Raw genomic sequence first — 17,854 nt, forward strand, 5'->3', positions numbered from 1 at the left:
CACAAAAAATGATTTTATTATCCTTCCAACAATGTCATGTTTCCTGAACTGTGTTCATTTTCCCCGAGTTATTAGCAAATAGAGGAGGAGAGTTAAATCACCTTTCATATTCCCTAATGCAATGTCTCCAGCTTTTCTTTTACAACACTTTTAATGCTATAAGTCAGCTTCAATATCACTGACACACCACACCTCATTTATCTCACCAATTATTTCAGCTCAACTCATATAATATTCATCTTCATCTTTTACATTTATCAACCTATTATTCACTCTTTTACAAATGTCTTAGTAACTATAAGCCACTTGGCAAAAGAACACAAATCTTTGGATTCCTTAAAACAATGTGTGTTTTTACATTTTTAAAGACACATTTACCTTTATGTTCAATGCTGTGCTTTTAACTGTAAAACATCTCATTGAGGGGCGGCACGGTGGTGTAGTGGTTAGCGCTGTCGCCTCACAGCAAGAAGGTCCTGGGTTCGAGCCCCGGGGCCGGCGAGGGCCTTTCTGTGTGGAGTTTGCATGTTCTCCCCGTGTCCGCGTGGGTTTCCTCCGGGTACTCCGGTTTCCCCCACAGTCCAAAGACATGCAGGTTAGGTTAACTCGTGCCTCTAAGTTGACCGTAGGTGTGAATGTGAGTGTGAATGGTTGTCTGTGTCTATGTGTCAGCCCTGTGATGACCTGGCGACTTGTCCAGGGTGTACCCCGCCTCTCGCCCGTAGTCAGCTGGGATAGGCTCCAGCTTGCCTGCGACCCTGTAGAAGGATAAAGCGGCTAGAGATAATGAGATGAGATGAGATGACATCTCATTGAGACGGATTCGAGAATTCCTTTATGAAATATTCAGACCATGACGTGCTCATTAGATCGCTTGCTATATTGCGTTTTTGTTGTCATTTTTATTCGGTAGCTGGCGATGTTACAAGCCAGATATAGTCTATGCAAGTATCATAAATATATATACAGGTTTCATTATGTATTCTCAGATTTTCATTTTAAATTCTCAGGTTTGTTTCCTTATTCTCAGGATTTTGTTTTATATTCTCAGTTTTCATTGAATATTCTCAGATGTTTGTTTTATAATCTCAGCTTTAATTCAATATTCTCACTTTTTAAATGAGTGATGGCCAGTTCATTTTAATATTACATCTTCATCAACAATATACAAGTTAATGTGACTTTTTATCTTTCCACTATGAGAACAAGTCAATATTTTACATTCTGCAGAGTTTTACTGGCTCGTTTTCATATTGTGTAACAATCATCTATTTTTATCCATTCAATGAAATAAAAGTGCTTTGATTATTTTGAGTATAATGTGATGATGTGTGTTGGAGTTGAGTGAGCGGCTCTTGTAGTGATGAATCTGTGGTCGATGCCCTTATAGACCATCTCAGGCAGTAAAAAATAAATCAGTATTTATCGACTGATCAGAAGGTTGTGAGTTCAAATCCCAGCACCACCTTGAGCTCGACCCTTAACCCTCGGCATCTCCACTGTATCATAAAAGCTTCAGCTAAATGAATAAATGTAAACACACACACACGTTAGTCTTCCTGTCCTTCTGAGGACCTTCCACTGACATCATTATTAATGCACTTAATTAATGCTGTGACTGCAGTTGAACCGAACCCCAACCTCAACCTCAGGAATGGAAAGGACACGTTTTGCCTCTTTTATTTATTTATTGTTCCAACAACAACAACACTTTCCTTATGGGGACCATCGAGTTCTGATTTGACAGAAGTTGATGAAGTGCTGCTGTGGTTTGATTTGGACTGAAACCCAGCTGAAGCCCGTGATCCCCGATTTTATTTTTATTTTGATCTTTTGTTTTTTATAATATTTAGGTTTTGCCAATAATAATAATAATAGGCGGCACGGTGGTGTAGTGGTTAGCGCTGTCGCCTCACAGCAAGAAGGTCCTGGGTTCGAGCCCCGGGGCCGGCAAGGGGCTTTCTGTGTGGAGTTTGCATGCTCTCCCCGTGTCCGTGTGGGTTTCCTCCGGGTGCTCCGGTTTCCCCCACAGTCCAAAGACATGCAGGTTAGGTTAACTGATGACTCTAAATTGACCGTAGGTGTGAATGTGAGTGTGAATGGTTGTCTATGTGTCAGCCCTGTGATGACCTGGCGACTTGTCCAGGGTGTACCCCGCCTTTCGCCTGTAGTCAGCTGGGATAGGCTCCAGCTTGCCTGCGACCCTGTAGAAGGATAAAGCGGCTAGAGATAATGAGATGAGATGAGATGAGATGAGTAATCTCAGGTTGGAAGTGCTTTACTGCCATCTAGTGGAGGGAGAAATTGTCCTGTGATTAATAATAACACTAATAATTTATTTTTAGTTATTAATGTGTATGAATCTGAAACATGTATCGAGTCTCTGTGTGTGCTGTTAAAATATCTAATAATTTATTTCAAAGCATTTCAGAGTCTCAATTCTCTAACAATAAAAATCATAATATGAGCAAATAATAAATTATAACAATAAAAGCAAATGTAAATTAGCGTTTACATGTATTAAATATTATGAAAACAATTTAACTGAAATGAAGATTAGGATTCAAATCGTAAGTAACAACAATAATAATAATACATTAATATAAATATGACAGTATGCAAGGTGGCAGTATGTGGATAAATAACTGTACAGTATGTATAAATATGATCATTTAAAAATCAGTATCTACAAAAATGTCGTGTGGTGCAATTTGCTTCTGAGGGAGAAGGATCAATCGCAGCAGAGACGATATTTAAAGTGGTGTGTGTACAGAGGGGGTGGTTAATACACCAGACAGGTTCGAGTGCATGTGAAGAAGGGGGAAGTGGCTGGAGGGGTGAGGAGAGGGACAAGGATGGCAGAGAGTTGAGGAGCTGAACCTCTCTGGGGACAAAGTTCGCTCTTCTCCTCTGTGTTCATCAGCTCAGACAACGCAGTCGGCGTCCTGAGGGGACCCACTCAAATGCAGGGAACTAGACATGTGAAGGGTCCTGAAGAATCCTGCTCACTGAGTTTACTGTCTGCTGCTCACACAGTGTTGAGAGTGACCCGAGGGGGGGCAATAATTTTAGAGCACACCTTGACTGTGCTCTGCAGGCAGTTTTTGTACTGAAGGATAAGGGAGCGGAACTAGCAGGTTATGGAAAACAACATTCTACTCTCAGTGAAGGAGTAGTAGAAAGTAGTCAGAATGTCCTTGCTGACTCCAAAGGACTTAAGCTTCCTCAGGAGGTACTGTTGCTGTTGGCACTTTCTGAGGATCTCCTCTGTGTTGGAGGCAAATCTGAGTTTATTATAAAAGATTGTGCCCAAGTACTTGTACTCCTCAACCATCTCCACCGCCTTCCCATGAATGGTGGTGATGATGGCGGCATTATACTCGATGCAGCATTATACTCGATGCGGGCATTATACCCGATGTGGCATGATACCCGATGCGGCATGATACCCGATGCAGGCATTATACTCGATGCGGCATTATACTCGATGCAGGCATTATACTCGATGCAGGCATTATACTCAATGCAGGCATTATACTCAATGCAGGCATTAATTGGCAGCCAGTGTCGCCTCTTCAAGACATTGGTGACGTCTTCACCATGTGGGGGTCATGCTACACCTCTGGCGGCTGAATTTAGGACACGTTGGAGTTTCTTGAGCTTGTACTCCAGCAGACTGTAAAGCAGGCTGTTACAGTAATCCAGCCTTGATGGAACAAAGGTATGGACCACCCTCTCGGCAGGTGGCTGATCCAGGCCCTTTTGAATCTTGCTAATCTGACTCAGAGCCAGAAAGGAGGACTTGCAACAATTGTTGATCTGTTGAGTGAAGGACAAGTTGTGGTCAAACAATAAACAAAGATTATGAGCTTCAGGCATTGGTGAGATTTCGGAGCCTCCACCTCGTACTTTCGAGATTGCAGAAACAGACGGCAAGAACTTGGACTGGATCAGTCGCAGTTTGGTTCTGTCTTTGTTTTGAATTAGTTTATTGTTTAGGCACCAGGTCTTTATATCATTCAAACAGTTCTGTAGCACATGAACAGTGTTATCATGGCTGCCCTTCTCAATGATGTACAATTGTGTGTCATCCGCATACGTCATGGCAGATAACCCATGAGTAGCCAGTACATCTTCAAGTGGAGCAACATAAAGTCAAAAGAAGATAGGACCAAGGACAGAGCCTTGGTGGACGCCACAATCAAGTTTGTATGTAGATGAGGTCAAGTTCATAACTCTGACAAAGTGGTGTCGATCCTCAAAGTAAGATTGGATCCAAGCCAGTGCGAGGCCAGAGAAGCCAAACCTTTCTTCAAGTCTTCACAGCAAAATGCTATGATCACTGGTGTCAAAGGCTGACAAAAAATCTAAAAGTACAAGCAAAGCCTCAAAACCCTTGTCCACAGCTCTGAGCAGATCATCATGGACACGAAGCAGTGCAGTCTCAGGTCTGTGGTGTTGACAATAGGTTGATGGCATTTTAGGAAACAAATTGTTTCCAGCAAAGTGGTGATATAACGGAGGTGCAACAGCACGTTTCAGAACTTTTGATACGAAGATGAGATTGGAGTCTGGTCTATAATGGTTCAGAACATCCAGATCTAAAGATGGATATTAAATGGTCCTATAAGGTTAACAGTTTTCAAGTAAACACCATGCAGGAGGTCATCTGTACAGATGTGCTGTCACCACTTTTCTCGCCATTGTTTATCCTGTCTCTCAGCAGGAACGGAAGGGAAGCAGGAAACACTTTCTTTGCTCCGATTAAATCAATCTGAACGCCGTAAAGCGCACACAAACGGACCATACCACCAACTTAAACGCTTCTGATTAAATCACAACTGTTTGTCCTCTTGACGACAGTTGTTAAGGAGCTGAAAGCGCTCTGTATGCATTCAGCTATTTATTTCATATTAAGAACCAACTTTAGTTTACGTTAAGGTGAATAAATAAAACTAACTGTGTAAAACTCCCTGAAATCACCTCTACACACAAAATATATGAACTGAATTCACTCTTTATATTACACCTGTGTACACTAAAACCAAATGAACTAAAATCCATAAGCTGATGCTGTGGCTGTTTTTATTAACCGCGGCTTTAATAAATCGCGTTTCTTTGACCCGGACAGGCGCCGTTTGGCCCCTCGCGGCTCCCGTCACTCTCTTTCCTTGGCAACACGTCAACTTTCCATAAAACTCTAAAGCGGATCCAGACGAATTAGAACCGACCAGGAAAATTCTCTCTCTTAAACAGCCTCTAGTGTAGATTTATTATTGTTAAAAGGGTTATAAATATGTATAATATGTGTTTTAATAATCTTGAGAGCTTTTATTTCGGCCAGCTGGGATTTCCGGCTTTAACGGAAGTGACGAAAAGAAAGATGGCGGCGCCTCAGAAGCGCTAAACACACGATTAATTTTTTTAATTAACCCTCATGATAAAACTCATCCCGTGTATCGACACAACCACAGAGTTAGGGAACTGATTTAATTATAAATTATTAATTACAGAAACACCACACACTGGGCTAACCGCGAAGCTAACTGTGAAGCTAACTGTGAAGCTAACTGAGCCGCACGAGCTGTTGAGCTGAAGCTATTGTTAGCATTGTGTCCGCTGTGCTAAGCTAACGGCTTCTCCTCAGACCTTCACACGGCCTCCAGAATCCGGACCGAATTCAGCCATCCTCTTAAACATAGTCCCCACAGAGGGAACCCGGAACCCGTCCTCTTAAACATAGTCCCCACAGAGGGAACCCGGAACCCATCCTCTTAAACATAGTCCCCACAGAGGGAACCCGGAACCCGTCCTCTTAAACACAGTCCCCACAGAGGGAACCCGGAACCCGTCCTCTTAAACATAGTCCCCACAGAGGGAACCCATCCTCTTAAACACAGTCCCCACAGAGGGAACCCGGAACCCATCCTCTTAAACATAGTCCCCACAGAGGGAACCCGGAACCCGTCCTCTTAAACATAGTCCCCACAGAGGGAACCCATCCTCTTAAACATAGTCCCCACAGAGGGAACCCGGAACCCATCCTCTTAAACATAGTCCCCACAGAGGGAACCCGGAACCCGTCCTCTTAAACATAGTCCCCACAGAGGGAACCCGGAACCCGTCCTCTTAAACATAGTCCCCACAGAGGGAACCCATCCTCTTAAACATAGTCCCCACAGAGGGAACCCGGAACCCGTCCTCTTAAACATAGTCCCCACAGAGGGAACCCGGAACCCATCCTCTTAAACATAGTCCCCACAGAGGGAACCCGGAACCCGTCCTCTTAAACATAGTCCCCACAGAGGGAACCCGGAACCCGTCCTCTTAAACATAGTCCCCACAGAGGGAACCCGGAACCCATCCTCTTAAACATAGTCCCCACAGAGGGAACCAGGAACCCATCCTCTTAAACATAGTCCCCACAGAGGGAATCCGGATCAGTTTCCAGAGAAACAAGCCTGGGTTTAATAACTGATCCGGATTACAGTGTGAAGCTGCCATGATGCGCAGCCGGAGAGTCGCATCAGCGGGAGGAGTGTGAACTGTGCGATGATAAGAGTCCACACAGAGAGAGAGAGAATAAAAGTCTCAGTGTTCCTGACGCGATTTCGGAGTCAGAATCTTTATTCCATGAAATTTTAACAAAATAAAAAAGACTCTAAATCTGCTGACACTGTAACTGAAAATAACATCACATGCCATTTGGTTGAAATTTATATTTATGGTATTTGGCAGAAGTGTTTATCCATCTGACAGTGAGTGTGGCCTGACTGGAGAAACATTTCCACAGTAATAACTTCATATTTTTATTGTATTTATCCTTTATTTAGTATCCGTAATCATACAGGGCCGAGTAAAATCAAGGATTAATTTCACGAGTATCGTTTTCCATAAAATAATCTGAAAACGTAGGACAAGTTTTGCTATTTCTAATAATTGAATTTAATCCATTCCATGCACCTCTAATGTTCTCCTTATTCTTTTCTAATACGTTATTGTAGAAATCTTTCTTACATTTCTGAATAATATCAGTTAATTTATTTTATATCTTTTATATTTTATTTCTCGTTCTGTAGTTCTATGCTTTATAAATTGTTTGTACAATATATTCTTTTTTTTTTTACAGGCATTCAACAAGCCCTTTGTAATCCAGGGTTTATCATAACTGATTATTTTCCTCCTGCTCTGTTTTATTGGACATGTTCTGTCAGATAAGGAAAGGAAAGTATCCAGAAAACAGCCATAAGCAGAGTCTACATCCCCTGCTTTGCATACATTTCTCCAGTTCTGACATAACAGTTCACTTCTCAATGTTTTTATCGTACCTTCTGTTCTTCCTCTCCTCTGTCTTATTTCATTTTCATCTTTCAACATTTTATATTCACAATCATAATTAACAAACATGGGCAGGTGGTCGCTGATATCATTTATTAGTAATCCTCCAATTATGTTGTCTTCCAAGTTGTTAGTAAATATATTATCTATAATTGTTGCTGATTGAGATGTTATTCTACTGGATTTAGTGATGATCGGATAAAAGCTCATACTATGCATTGCAGCACTAAATTCATCAATCAAGGCTTATTTATTAGGATTTAAGAGATCTATATTGAAATCACCACAAATGAAAGTGACCTTCTGCTCAGTGTTTATGAACATACATTCCATCACTTCTTTGAATTGTTCTATCCTGGAGCTGGGAGCTCTGCAAACACAGCTGGCAAGAATATTTTTGTTGTTCTTCATGAAAATCTCTATAGAAATACATTCACATATATCATCAATAGCAGCAGTCATACTGTTAATAATCTTATATTTCAATCTTCTGTCTACATACAGAGCTGCCCCCCCCCCTCCCATTTTGTTAGCTCTATTCGTGTAATTTAATTCATACCCTTCTAGTTCAATATCACCCTTTTTCCCACTCTCAGCCAGGTTTCAGAGATGGCTATCGCACTAAAGGCTGCAGTGAACTGACCCAGGTGATCTTTTATATTTTGAAAGTTTGTGTATAAACTAATGCTATTAAAGTGAAGGATCGATACTCCATGTTTTATACTGAATTTGTTATTAAACTGATCTTCAGTATCGTAACAGCAATTTCTAATCACATTATTTAACAGATTGCTTTCTGGGTCTATATCTGATTCTATGTCCTGCATATTGACTAAAGAGTTTCTGACGACTATATATAAACACACAACTTCTATATATTTTACACTCCAAAAACAAAAATGGGCATCTTCCGTCAAAAATAGTGCAAAACTGGGGCAGGAAACAACATGATCCCTGATATCCAAACCATACAGCGTAACTATTCATTTTGGAAAAGCAAAATTCCACAGTCCAACAGAAACATATAAGGAGAGAAGGGTGATTAAAACTCTCCATATGAAAAAAGCACAAAAAAATGCCTTTTATCATTTCAAAAAAGAAAAAAAAGGTTAATCCTACTACAGATAAATGGTGTCATTAATACTTGTCCAGTTCCTCCAAGCTTCTAACAACCAAAACTTTAGCTTGCTCTGGGGAACCCTTTAGTTTAATAAAGATTTTGCAGTTTGTAGACCCCATAGACTGTATTTTCTTCTGCCTTCATAGTGAGCGGGCTTTTCGAGCAATATCTGCATTCTTTTTAGTCAAATGTTCATTCAAATATACATTGGTTCCTTTCAGCATTCGGCCTTGTTTTAGCAACTCCTTTTTGAACTTTCTGTTGACAAACCGTACAATCACAGCTGGTTTGTCCATATTTGTTCTCTGAGGAAGGAGATGGCATGCCTCGATGTTGTTGATGTCTAGCTTAATTCAGTGTGAATGGAAGAAAGTGGACACCTGTTGCTCCACCGAAATGGCTTCCATCTCAGTGAGTTCTTCTCCGTCTTGCCACTTTACTGCGTGGGCATACGACCGGGGTTTAATCTCCAGCCCGGAGACTATGACATCATTTATCCTTGAATATTGTTCAGGATTTTCGACCTGGTTTTCCAGCAGCATGATCTTCTGGTCCTTCTCAACATTTTGGATCCTGAGGGATTTCACCTCGTCTACCAGATCCATTATTATTTTCTGCTGCTTGTGGACAGCAGAAACCTCTTCCGTAAGGAAATCGAGCGATTTTTTAAAATCCTCGATCTCATCCATTAAGTTATTTTTTGGCTGCATTTCTTGAATTTCTTTTCTTTTTCGCGTTAGGGGGCGGAATGGCAGCGACTTCTCTATCTAGCTTTCCTCCTCAGTTGATTCTCCACAGAGAGTTAGCTTTGCTAACACTGCTAGCACTGAGCAGCTCTGACTCTGGAGCAGCATCACTCCACACAACTCCAGCATAGAGCTTCTCCGCAGAAAAACGCAGCTCTGCCTCCACTCAGCCGTGCGACGCTCCGATTTTGGCTAGTTTATTTTTCTCAGTGTTTTCATGAATCATCTATCTTTTGTTTTCAAAACATTTTGCTATAAATCCCTAAAGTACACTGCAGTTTATAGGAATAAAAAGAATAATATACATGTGAGTTTGGAGAAATGTATCTTCTCGTGATGAAATGGAAATTGAAACACATCAAAGTCCATCATCTGCTGCAAGTTTGTTTTCATTTGAATGGAAGCACCGCTATTAGGGAGGATGGAGCTCATTTTATATTATAAAGCATTCATTCATATTCTCTCAGAGCACAGCTGAAAGCCATGGCGACTCCCCAAAGCATTCCCACCTCAGGCCTGTAGATGGCAGTAGTGTACTAAGATTGCAATCTGCCACTAAACTCAGCAGAAGAAGACACACCCCTTCACACTCGTGAGACTGTTTCATTTAGGAAGGAGTCTTGCCTCTGAAGGACGCGTCCTACCAAAGCAACATCCTTTACCTTGAGAAGCTCCCAGAGTTTGACCTGTGGAGGAATTCTCTGAGCTCAGACAGGAAGTGACGTTTCCACACATCTCCCAATGGAGGAAAACAGTTGAGGTGGAATTTTGTGCACTGAGCTAAAGATAAAATATAAAACATAGTTCAACATCAGCATTATAAGTTGTGCTCCTATAAAAATAACCAGAATTAGGATTTTTATATTTTAGAGTAATATCAAATATAAAGGGGTTGTGTGGTATCTTTGGTACATGACTGATGTTTTTTTTCCAGCTGCTATTAGTATTTTTCAAAATTTTTAAAACCTATTGATGTTATATATAATACATTGTGTGTGTGTGTAATATTGTGAAAGTTTGTGGTGATAAATAGTTTCAAAAACAGAATGAACTGGTTGGTCATTTCCAGCTGCACTTTCTCAGCTCCACCAGCAGGGAGCAACAGATCTTTGATAATACGAAAGTGAGGCAAGTGGAGAAATCAGTCGGCACAATGTTTTCTGCTGGTAATTATTCATTCTGTAAGTGTTTTCCAGCATTAACTCTTTTCACTCAGTGTTCCAGTCCCTTTTCTTACTTCCTGTGGACTGAGTGCACTTGGCAGCCATCTTAAGGGTGGTTTTATTCAGTTATTGACTGAAGTGTATTAAGACGAATTGCTTGTTTGTGTCTTTTTTTTTTTTACAGAGAACTATTAATTCTAGACATTGTCACAAAGCAGCTTTACAGAAGCCTGGGTGTATGTTTATGGGGAAGTTATGGCCTAATGGTTAGAGAAGCAGCTTTACAGAAGCCTGGGTATATGTTTATGGGGAAGTCATGGCCTAAGGAGGTGGGGCGTCACAGTGGTGTAGTGGTTAGCACTGTCGCCTCACGGCAAGAAGCAGGGCTCTCAAGTCTCACGCCCTGAGTGTGACAGTCGCGCTTTTCGGTCTTTTGTCACACACTCCCGCCACACATTGTGTTTCTCACGCTGAAAAAAAATTATAATATAAATTTCTCTGGCGCGCCACTGTCACTATGGAAATGGCAGGAAACAAGCACGTCTCCCATGAGTCGAGCCTGCCCCTTACCAGCCAATCAAATAAAGGAAAAGGGCGGGGCTACACAATAGCCAATCAGAAACACTATTGTATCTGGGTCGATAACGCAACAACCAATGAAAAAAGCATTGTTATCCTGGGAATTGTTCACGTGATTCTGCTCCAACCACAGTGTTGCGAGATTGGGCGGTTTTGAATTCTACTTTGCGGGCAAAAATGGTTTAGGCTTGTTGACAAAAATTGGGCGGGTTTGACGTTAGTTCAGCGGGTTTTTATCAGATGTTTATAAATATTTTGCACTGTTCTGTGTGAGAATGCAGCCAGAGACACTTATCGCCTTAGAAGGACTTTGATGCAGAACATTCTATGTACTATCTACGTCCACTAGTCTACATCCAATCCATATTAAACACTTCTGTGACCCAATCAGAGATCATGGGCATCACACAACGCAGAGTGCAGTTAGTGAATGACGGCTAGTCAAGATGCCAAAGTGGGCAAAATACAAAAAAAAAGTACAGAAAGGAGTGGGAAAACGACCCAGATTTAAAGTTATGGATAGTATACTGGTATTTAGCTGCATATTTTTACTTTACAAGATAGGCATCAAGTACATTTTACATTTTGGGTGGTTTTAAGTGCATTTTGGCGGGTTTTGAACATATTTTGGGGCTGGAAAATGTCAGCAGTATCTGGCAACACTGTCCAACCATCTTCTGAAAGTGTTGTTCAGTGGACACCATGAGGATGAGCTCCGAGCAGCACGGAGACCAGAGGAAGTCATATCCTGTTTTAATGTTACAACAAATTCACAATGTGTTTAACACAAGAAATGACAGTTTGCCTGCTGTGAGAGAATGTTGCCCAGATAAATGATATGGAGCTGTGTGTGGGCACGATGTGAGTGCAGGGGTAGAGCAGCCATGAATAGATGCAGTTTGGGGATGAAATCGAGTGCATGGGTAGAGCAGCCATGAAGAGATGCAGTTTGGGGATGAAATTGATTGCATGGGTAGAGCAATCATGAATAGATGCAGTTTGGGGATGAAATCGAGTGCAGGGGTAGAGCAGCCAGGAAGAGATGCAGTTTGGGGATGAAATCAAGTGTAGGGGTAGAGCAGCCATGAAGAGATGCAGTTTGGGGATGAAATCGAGTGCATGGGTAGAGCAATCATGAATAGATGCAGTTTGGGGATGAAATTGAGTGCATGGGTAGAGCAGCCAGGAAGAGATGCAGTTTGGGGATGAAATCGAGTGCAGGGGTAGAGCAGCCAGGAAGAGATGCAGTTTGGGGATGAAATCAAGTGTAGGGGTAGAGCAGCCATGAAGAGATGCAGTTTGGGGATGAAATCGAGTGCATGGGTAGAGCAATCATGAATAGATGCAGTTTGGGGATGAAATTGAGTGCATGGGTAGAGCAGCCAGGGAGAGATGCAGTTTGGGGATGAAATCAAGTGTAGGGGTAGAGCAGCCATGAAGAGATGCAGTTTGGGGATGAAATCGAGTGCATGGGTAGAGCAATCATGAATAGATGCAGTTTGGGGATGAAATTGAGTGCATGGGTAGAGCAGCCAGGAAGAGATGCAGTTTGGGGATGAAATCGAGTGCATGGGTAGAGCAATCATGAATAGATGCAGTTTGGGGATGAAATCGAGTGCAGGGGTAGAGCAGCCAGGAAGAGATGCAGTTTGGGGATGAAATCAAGTGCAGGGGTAGAGCAGCCAGGAAGAGATGCAGTTTGGGGATGAAATCGAGTGCCCTTCCCACCTCACCCTAACGAAGATGGGCCCACACAACGACCCCGAGGCCTTCCTCGCTCTCTTTGAGCAGGCAGCAGAGGCGTGGGTTTGGCCGGTGGAACAGCGCGCGGCACGCCTCCTTCCCCTGCTCACGGGCGAGGCGCAGCTGGCCGTGCTACAGCTCCCCACCAACAGCCGGCTGGTCTACGCGGACCTCCGCAGGGCCGTCCTCCAGCATGTGGGTCACACTCCGGAGCAGCAGCGGCAGTGCTTCCACGTGCTGCGCCTGGAGGAGGTCGGCCGGCCGTTCGCGTTTGGCCAGCAACTCCGGGATGCCTGCCGCTGGTGGCTGAGGGCCGACAACCGAGACGCCGAGGAGATCATCGATCTGGTGGTGCTGGAGCAGTTCGTCGCTCGACTTCCAGAAGGAACCGCGGAGTGGGTCCAGTGCCATCGCCCGGCATCGCTGGATCAGGCCATTAAGCTGGTGGAGGACCATATGGCGGCCATTCCAATGGCAGGACAGCGTGTCTCCCCTTCTCCCTTCCCCTCTCCCTCTCTCTCCCCTTCTGTTCCTCTCTCTTGCCCCATTCCCCCACCGGGGAGGCGGGGGCCGGCTCCACCCCAGCTGGCCCGCTGCACCCGCGGTGTCCTACCGTTTCCTACTTCCGTGTCTGTGTCTTCCCCCCCCCTCAGGTGAGTGATATCCGGAACACCGTTGCAGAGAGAGAGAGCCTGGGCCGGTGTGCTGGCACTGCGGGGAGCCGGGGCACCTCCAGCCTCAGTGCTCGGCGATGGAGGTGGGCGCGGTGGTCCAGATCCCCGATGCGCCAGGAACCACCCTCGATCGGGCCGGAGCGTATCGCATACCGGTCAGTATCCAAGGGGATATGTATCAGGCTTTGATGGACTCCAGCTGTAATCAGACCTCAATCCACCAAAGCCTGGTGCAAAATGAGGCATTGGGGAGAGCACAATTGGTGAAGGTGTTGTGTGTGTGTACGGGGATGTTCACAACTACCCTTTAGTGTCGGTCCACATTCTGTTTCGAGGGGAGAAATTTAGAGTTCAGGTGGCGGTTAAGCCAGGCCACCTTCTTCCTTTCCTCTTTGGTCCAGTTCTGATGCTTATGTCCCAGTTGTAGGTCTTTTGGCAGTGGACAGGGGTCAGTATGGGCACTCTGACCAGTCTGCAGCTACACAGCCCCAAACACAGCAAGCTGCAATGCACTGTGTGTTCTGACTCCATTCTATCACAGCCAGCAGGAACTTTTTCAGCAGGTTGTGTTACAGGAGCTCTTCTGTGTGATGGGACTACCCGGTCTAGCCTTCGCTCCCCTCGTGCATCAGTGAGCCTTGGGTGCCCATGACCCTCTCACCAGTTCACCAGTTTTCCTTCTTTGGACCCCTTTTGGGAGAGACTCACCATTGCATACTGGGAACACCCCACAAGACCTGCCATTGTGGAGATGATCTGACCCAGTCATCTAGCAATCACAATTTTTGTGGCAAAAAAGAGAAAGAAAACAAACAAACAAAAAAGCATTTGGATGATTTTTTAAAATTTGTTTTTCAAATAATTTTTGTTTTAGAAAAAAAACAATTAGTGGGTGGGGATTGATGGGGGAGGGGTGTGTGTTTGCCAGGGTGCCGTATATAGCTCGCACTGCCACTGCCTAATATACCCCACCCCTTTACAGTTGCCATTGTTACAAGATAATCAATGTTCTTCATTTCACCTCTCATCATCATCATCCAGCAACATTCTAACAGCGCCCTCAGCAGGTCAGTTCAGAGAAAAATGCATTTCATGAAACACAATGTCAGTTTGGGGCGGCACGGTGGTGTAGTGGTTAGCGCTGTCGCCTCACACCAAGAAGGTCCTGGGTTCGAGCCCCGGGGCCGGCGAGGGCCTTTCTGTGTGGAGTTTGCATGTTCTCCCCGTGTCCGCGTGGGTTTCCTCCGGGTGCTCCGGTTTCCCCCACAGTCCAAAGACATGCAGGTTAGGTTAACTGGTGACTCTAAATTGACCGTAGGTGTGAATGTGAGTGTGAATGGTTGTCTGTGTCTATGTGTCAGCCCTGTGATGACCTGGCGACTTGTCTAGGGTGTACCCTGCCTTTCGCCCATAGTCAGCTGGGATAGGATCCAGCTTGCCTGCGACCCTGTAGAAGGATAAAGCGGCGAGAGATAATGAGATGAGATGAGACAATGTCAGTTTGGAAGTGTTTTACTGCCATCTAGTGGATGGAAAATTGTAATAAATAATCAAACTAAAATCGATTTTTATTATTCATAATATTAATCTGTGTGTGTGTGTGTGTGTGTGTGTGTGCGCGCACTGTAAAAATTATATCTCAGTGAAAATAAAGGGATTTTTTAATATGCAAATCTGTCTATGTGTAATAATGCTCAGGAAAAAAAAAAATTAAACTTCAGTAAAATGTCTAGAAATTGTTGAAATCATGTAATAATAATGTTATAATAGTGTAATACTTAAAATACTAAATATTTAATGTTTAACATAATACCTGATTAAATATTAGATGTGTGTGTGTGTGTGTGTGTGTTCAGATTATGTAGTGGGGGGGGGGGGGGTCATGGTCAATTCCCACCCACCAGACAGGTCTCCTCTATCACATGACAGCTACCAATCAGGGACCGCAAAGACTCTCATGCGTATCCTCCAAAGAATGTGACACCAGCCGACTGCATTTTTTATTTTATGTGGCTGCTGATGTAACATTAGTGGGCGGAGTAACACGCTCAGAGGAAAACAGTCTCCGCCCATGAGCTCACAGATGCCCATGATTAGCTATTGTCACTGTAATAGACAGGGGTCAGAGAGTACACCACCCCTCCCTCCCTGAGAGCACGGAGCTCTTGGGCTTCCGGCCATGGATGGCTATGACATCATCAGGATCTGAACTAGTGACCTCCAGATGATGGGGCAAATACTTTTCTGTTGTGGCCCTCAGGAGCCCAGTTAATTATAATTATTTGGAATGTAACCAAAAAGAGTCTTCAGCTGAAAGAGAAAAAAAGACCAAAATGTGGCACTAAAAGATGAAATGGGCCGACAGTGACGTGTCAAATCTAATGAATAATGTTAATGGTGATGTGAATTAGAAAGGGATTTATTTTTGCTGTTTTTGTGCCTGTGTTGTGCTGAATTCTGACTCCCTGCAGAATCTGACTCCCCTTCATGTGCACATGCAGATGGACCTGATTTCTGCTGTTTCTCTTCTCTTGGTAGATTGCAGTTCATTTTTAATTGTCCTCCACAGTAACCACCAGAATAATGCAAAACATCCCAACAAAGAGCCTCACAGTGAAACTATGCATCTAATGACCTGAAGACTTTGTGAGTGTGCTGTTCAGAATCCAACTTCCCTTCACATGCATGCAGGCCTCATAGTGTCCTTTTCCTCACATCGCATGTTCTCAACAGAAACTGGAGGAAATATGCAGCTTCACTATATGGATTCTGTAACACACATGAAGAGCAGTCTGATTCTGCCGGGAGTCTGAATTGGACATGACACCGGCAAGCGATTCCCAAGCTCATGAATTGGGCCATCAGTTCAGGATGATTTATATCATTTATCTCCAGATTTTACAATCTCAATCATGGACAAGGAATAAATCAATATCGCACAAGCTGATACTGCACTATTGCCCTTTCACCTGGCCCTGACTACCTCTATAAGCTGCTGTACCATTCTACAGACCACATTCTCATCATTATATACATCCATATTTTTATTTCTAATTCTGGACACTTTAGGACTTTTTTTTTGTACTGCAACCCAAATGTGACTGTACCTGTATGATAACAATAAAGATTCTATTCTCAGGAACACAAACATCATCAATCATGAGTTTATACACGTACATCATCAAATTTACGCACGCCAACATAATTTTATTTGTTATATATAATAAAATATTAAATGAAAAAACATATATTTTACGTGTGTGTGTGTGTTTAGCTGATGTAGTTGTAATGTGCTGCAGTGGTTTATCAGTGTGTGTATCTGCTCTGTGCAGCTGTCAGGAATTAATGCTGTATGAGAGCCGAGTGCTTCCTCTCTCTGAAATCAGTGTGTGATGTGGTTGACTCTCATCAGTCACACAGCTCAGAGCCGGGAGGAGGAGCTCTGTTCATCAGTCACACACTTCAGAGCCGGGAGGAGGAGCTCTGTTCATCAGTCACACACCTCAGAGCCGGGAGGAGGAGCTCTGTTCATCAGTCAAACACCTCAGAGTCGGGAGGAGGAGCTCTGTTCATCAGTCCCACACCTCAGAGCCAGGAGGAGGAGCTCTGTTCATCAGTCACACACCTCAGAGCCGGGAGGAGGAGCTCTGTTCATCAGTCACACAGCTCAGAGCTGGGAGGAGGAGCTCTGTTCATCAGCACTGATGTTATTTTGATATATATGGAGAAAGTGAAAGATTCCTCGTCTGATTTGTTCTTGAGGCTGTGTGATGATTTCCGCTCATCTTTCTAATAAGGTAACAGTGAGTGTGATTGGTCTCTCTCTCTCTCTCTCTCTCTCTCTCTCTCTGTAGGGGCTGAGTAAGGGGACACACTTCTCTCAGTCTCTCTGGGTGAGTGGAGGTGAACACATCGTGTACAGCGAGGAGGGAGATGGAAATCTGTCTGAGTTTTATGATTCTCTCTTCCACATTCTTTCTCTCTTCTGCAGGTAAGAACAGACTGATTATTCACACTAAAACATCACACACTTCTCACTTTAACAGGAGGGATGATTTTTAATCATGAAATCTGAGAAAGTCTCATGGATCCATCATAACTTTATAAACAGTGAAACTTTCATTGTTATAGAATTTAAAAAGCTGTGGATGAGCAAACACATACCATCCTCAGGGTTTTTTCTGAGGCATCAGTTATAAAATCAGCTCCAGATTAATGTTTAGAGTTTACACATGATTTATTGTGAGTAAAAACACCTGAACTAACACAGGGCTGTGTTCGTGTGTGTGTGTGTGTGTTTGAGAGAGAGAGAGAGAAATGGGGAGAGAATTCTCATAAACCACAATATAAACTGAAATCTCTCTCTCTCGCTCTCTTTCCCCACTGTAATGCTTTATTGTATAAAATACATAATAATCGCACAGTAATATTGTAAATCAATAATATGAAAGTTAAATAATGAAGGAAAATGTTTCATTGAAACTGTAACAT

General features: G+C 43.3%; 1 protein-coding gene across 1 annotated transcript in view; it reads left to right on the forward strand.

Annotated features, from left to right (window-relative positions):
• The window catches only part of LOC132869644 (scavenger receptor cysteine-rich type 1 protein M130-like), a 38,354-nt gene extending 21,286 nt beyond the window's left edge, over positions 1 to 17,068 (forward strand). The window contains exon 23 of the mRNA XM_060902936.1: positions 16,776 to 17,068. Within this exon, the coding sequence (XP_060758919.1) occupies positions 16,776 to 17,068 (293 nt within the window). The remainder of the gene's footprint in view (positions 1 to 16,775) is intronic.
• Positions 17,069 to 17,854: the final 786 nt, after the last annotated feature.

This window comes from Neoarius graeffei, chromosome 21, assembly GCF_027579695.1.
Source record: "Neoarius graeffei isolate fNeoGra1 chromosome 21, fNeoGra1.pri, whole genome shotgun sequence".
NCBI classification, from domain to species: Eukaryota; Metazoa; Chordata; class Actinopteri; order Siluriformes; family Ariidae; genus Neoarius; species Neoarius graeffei.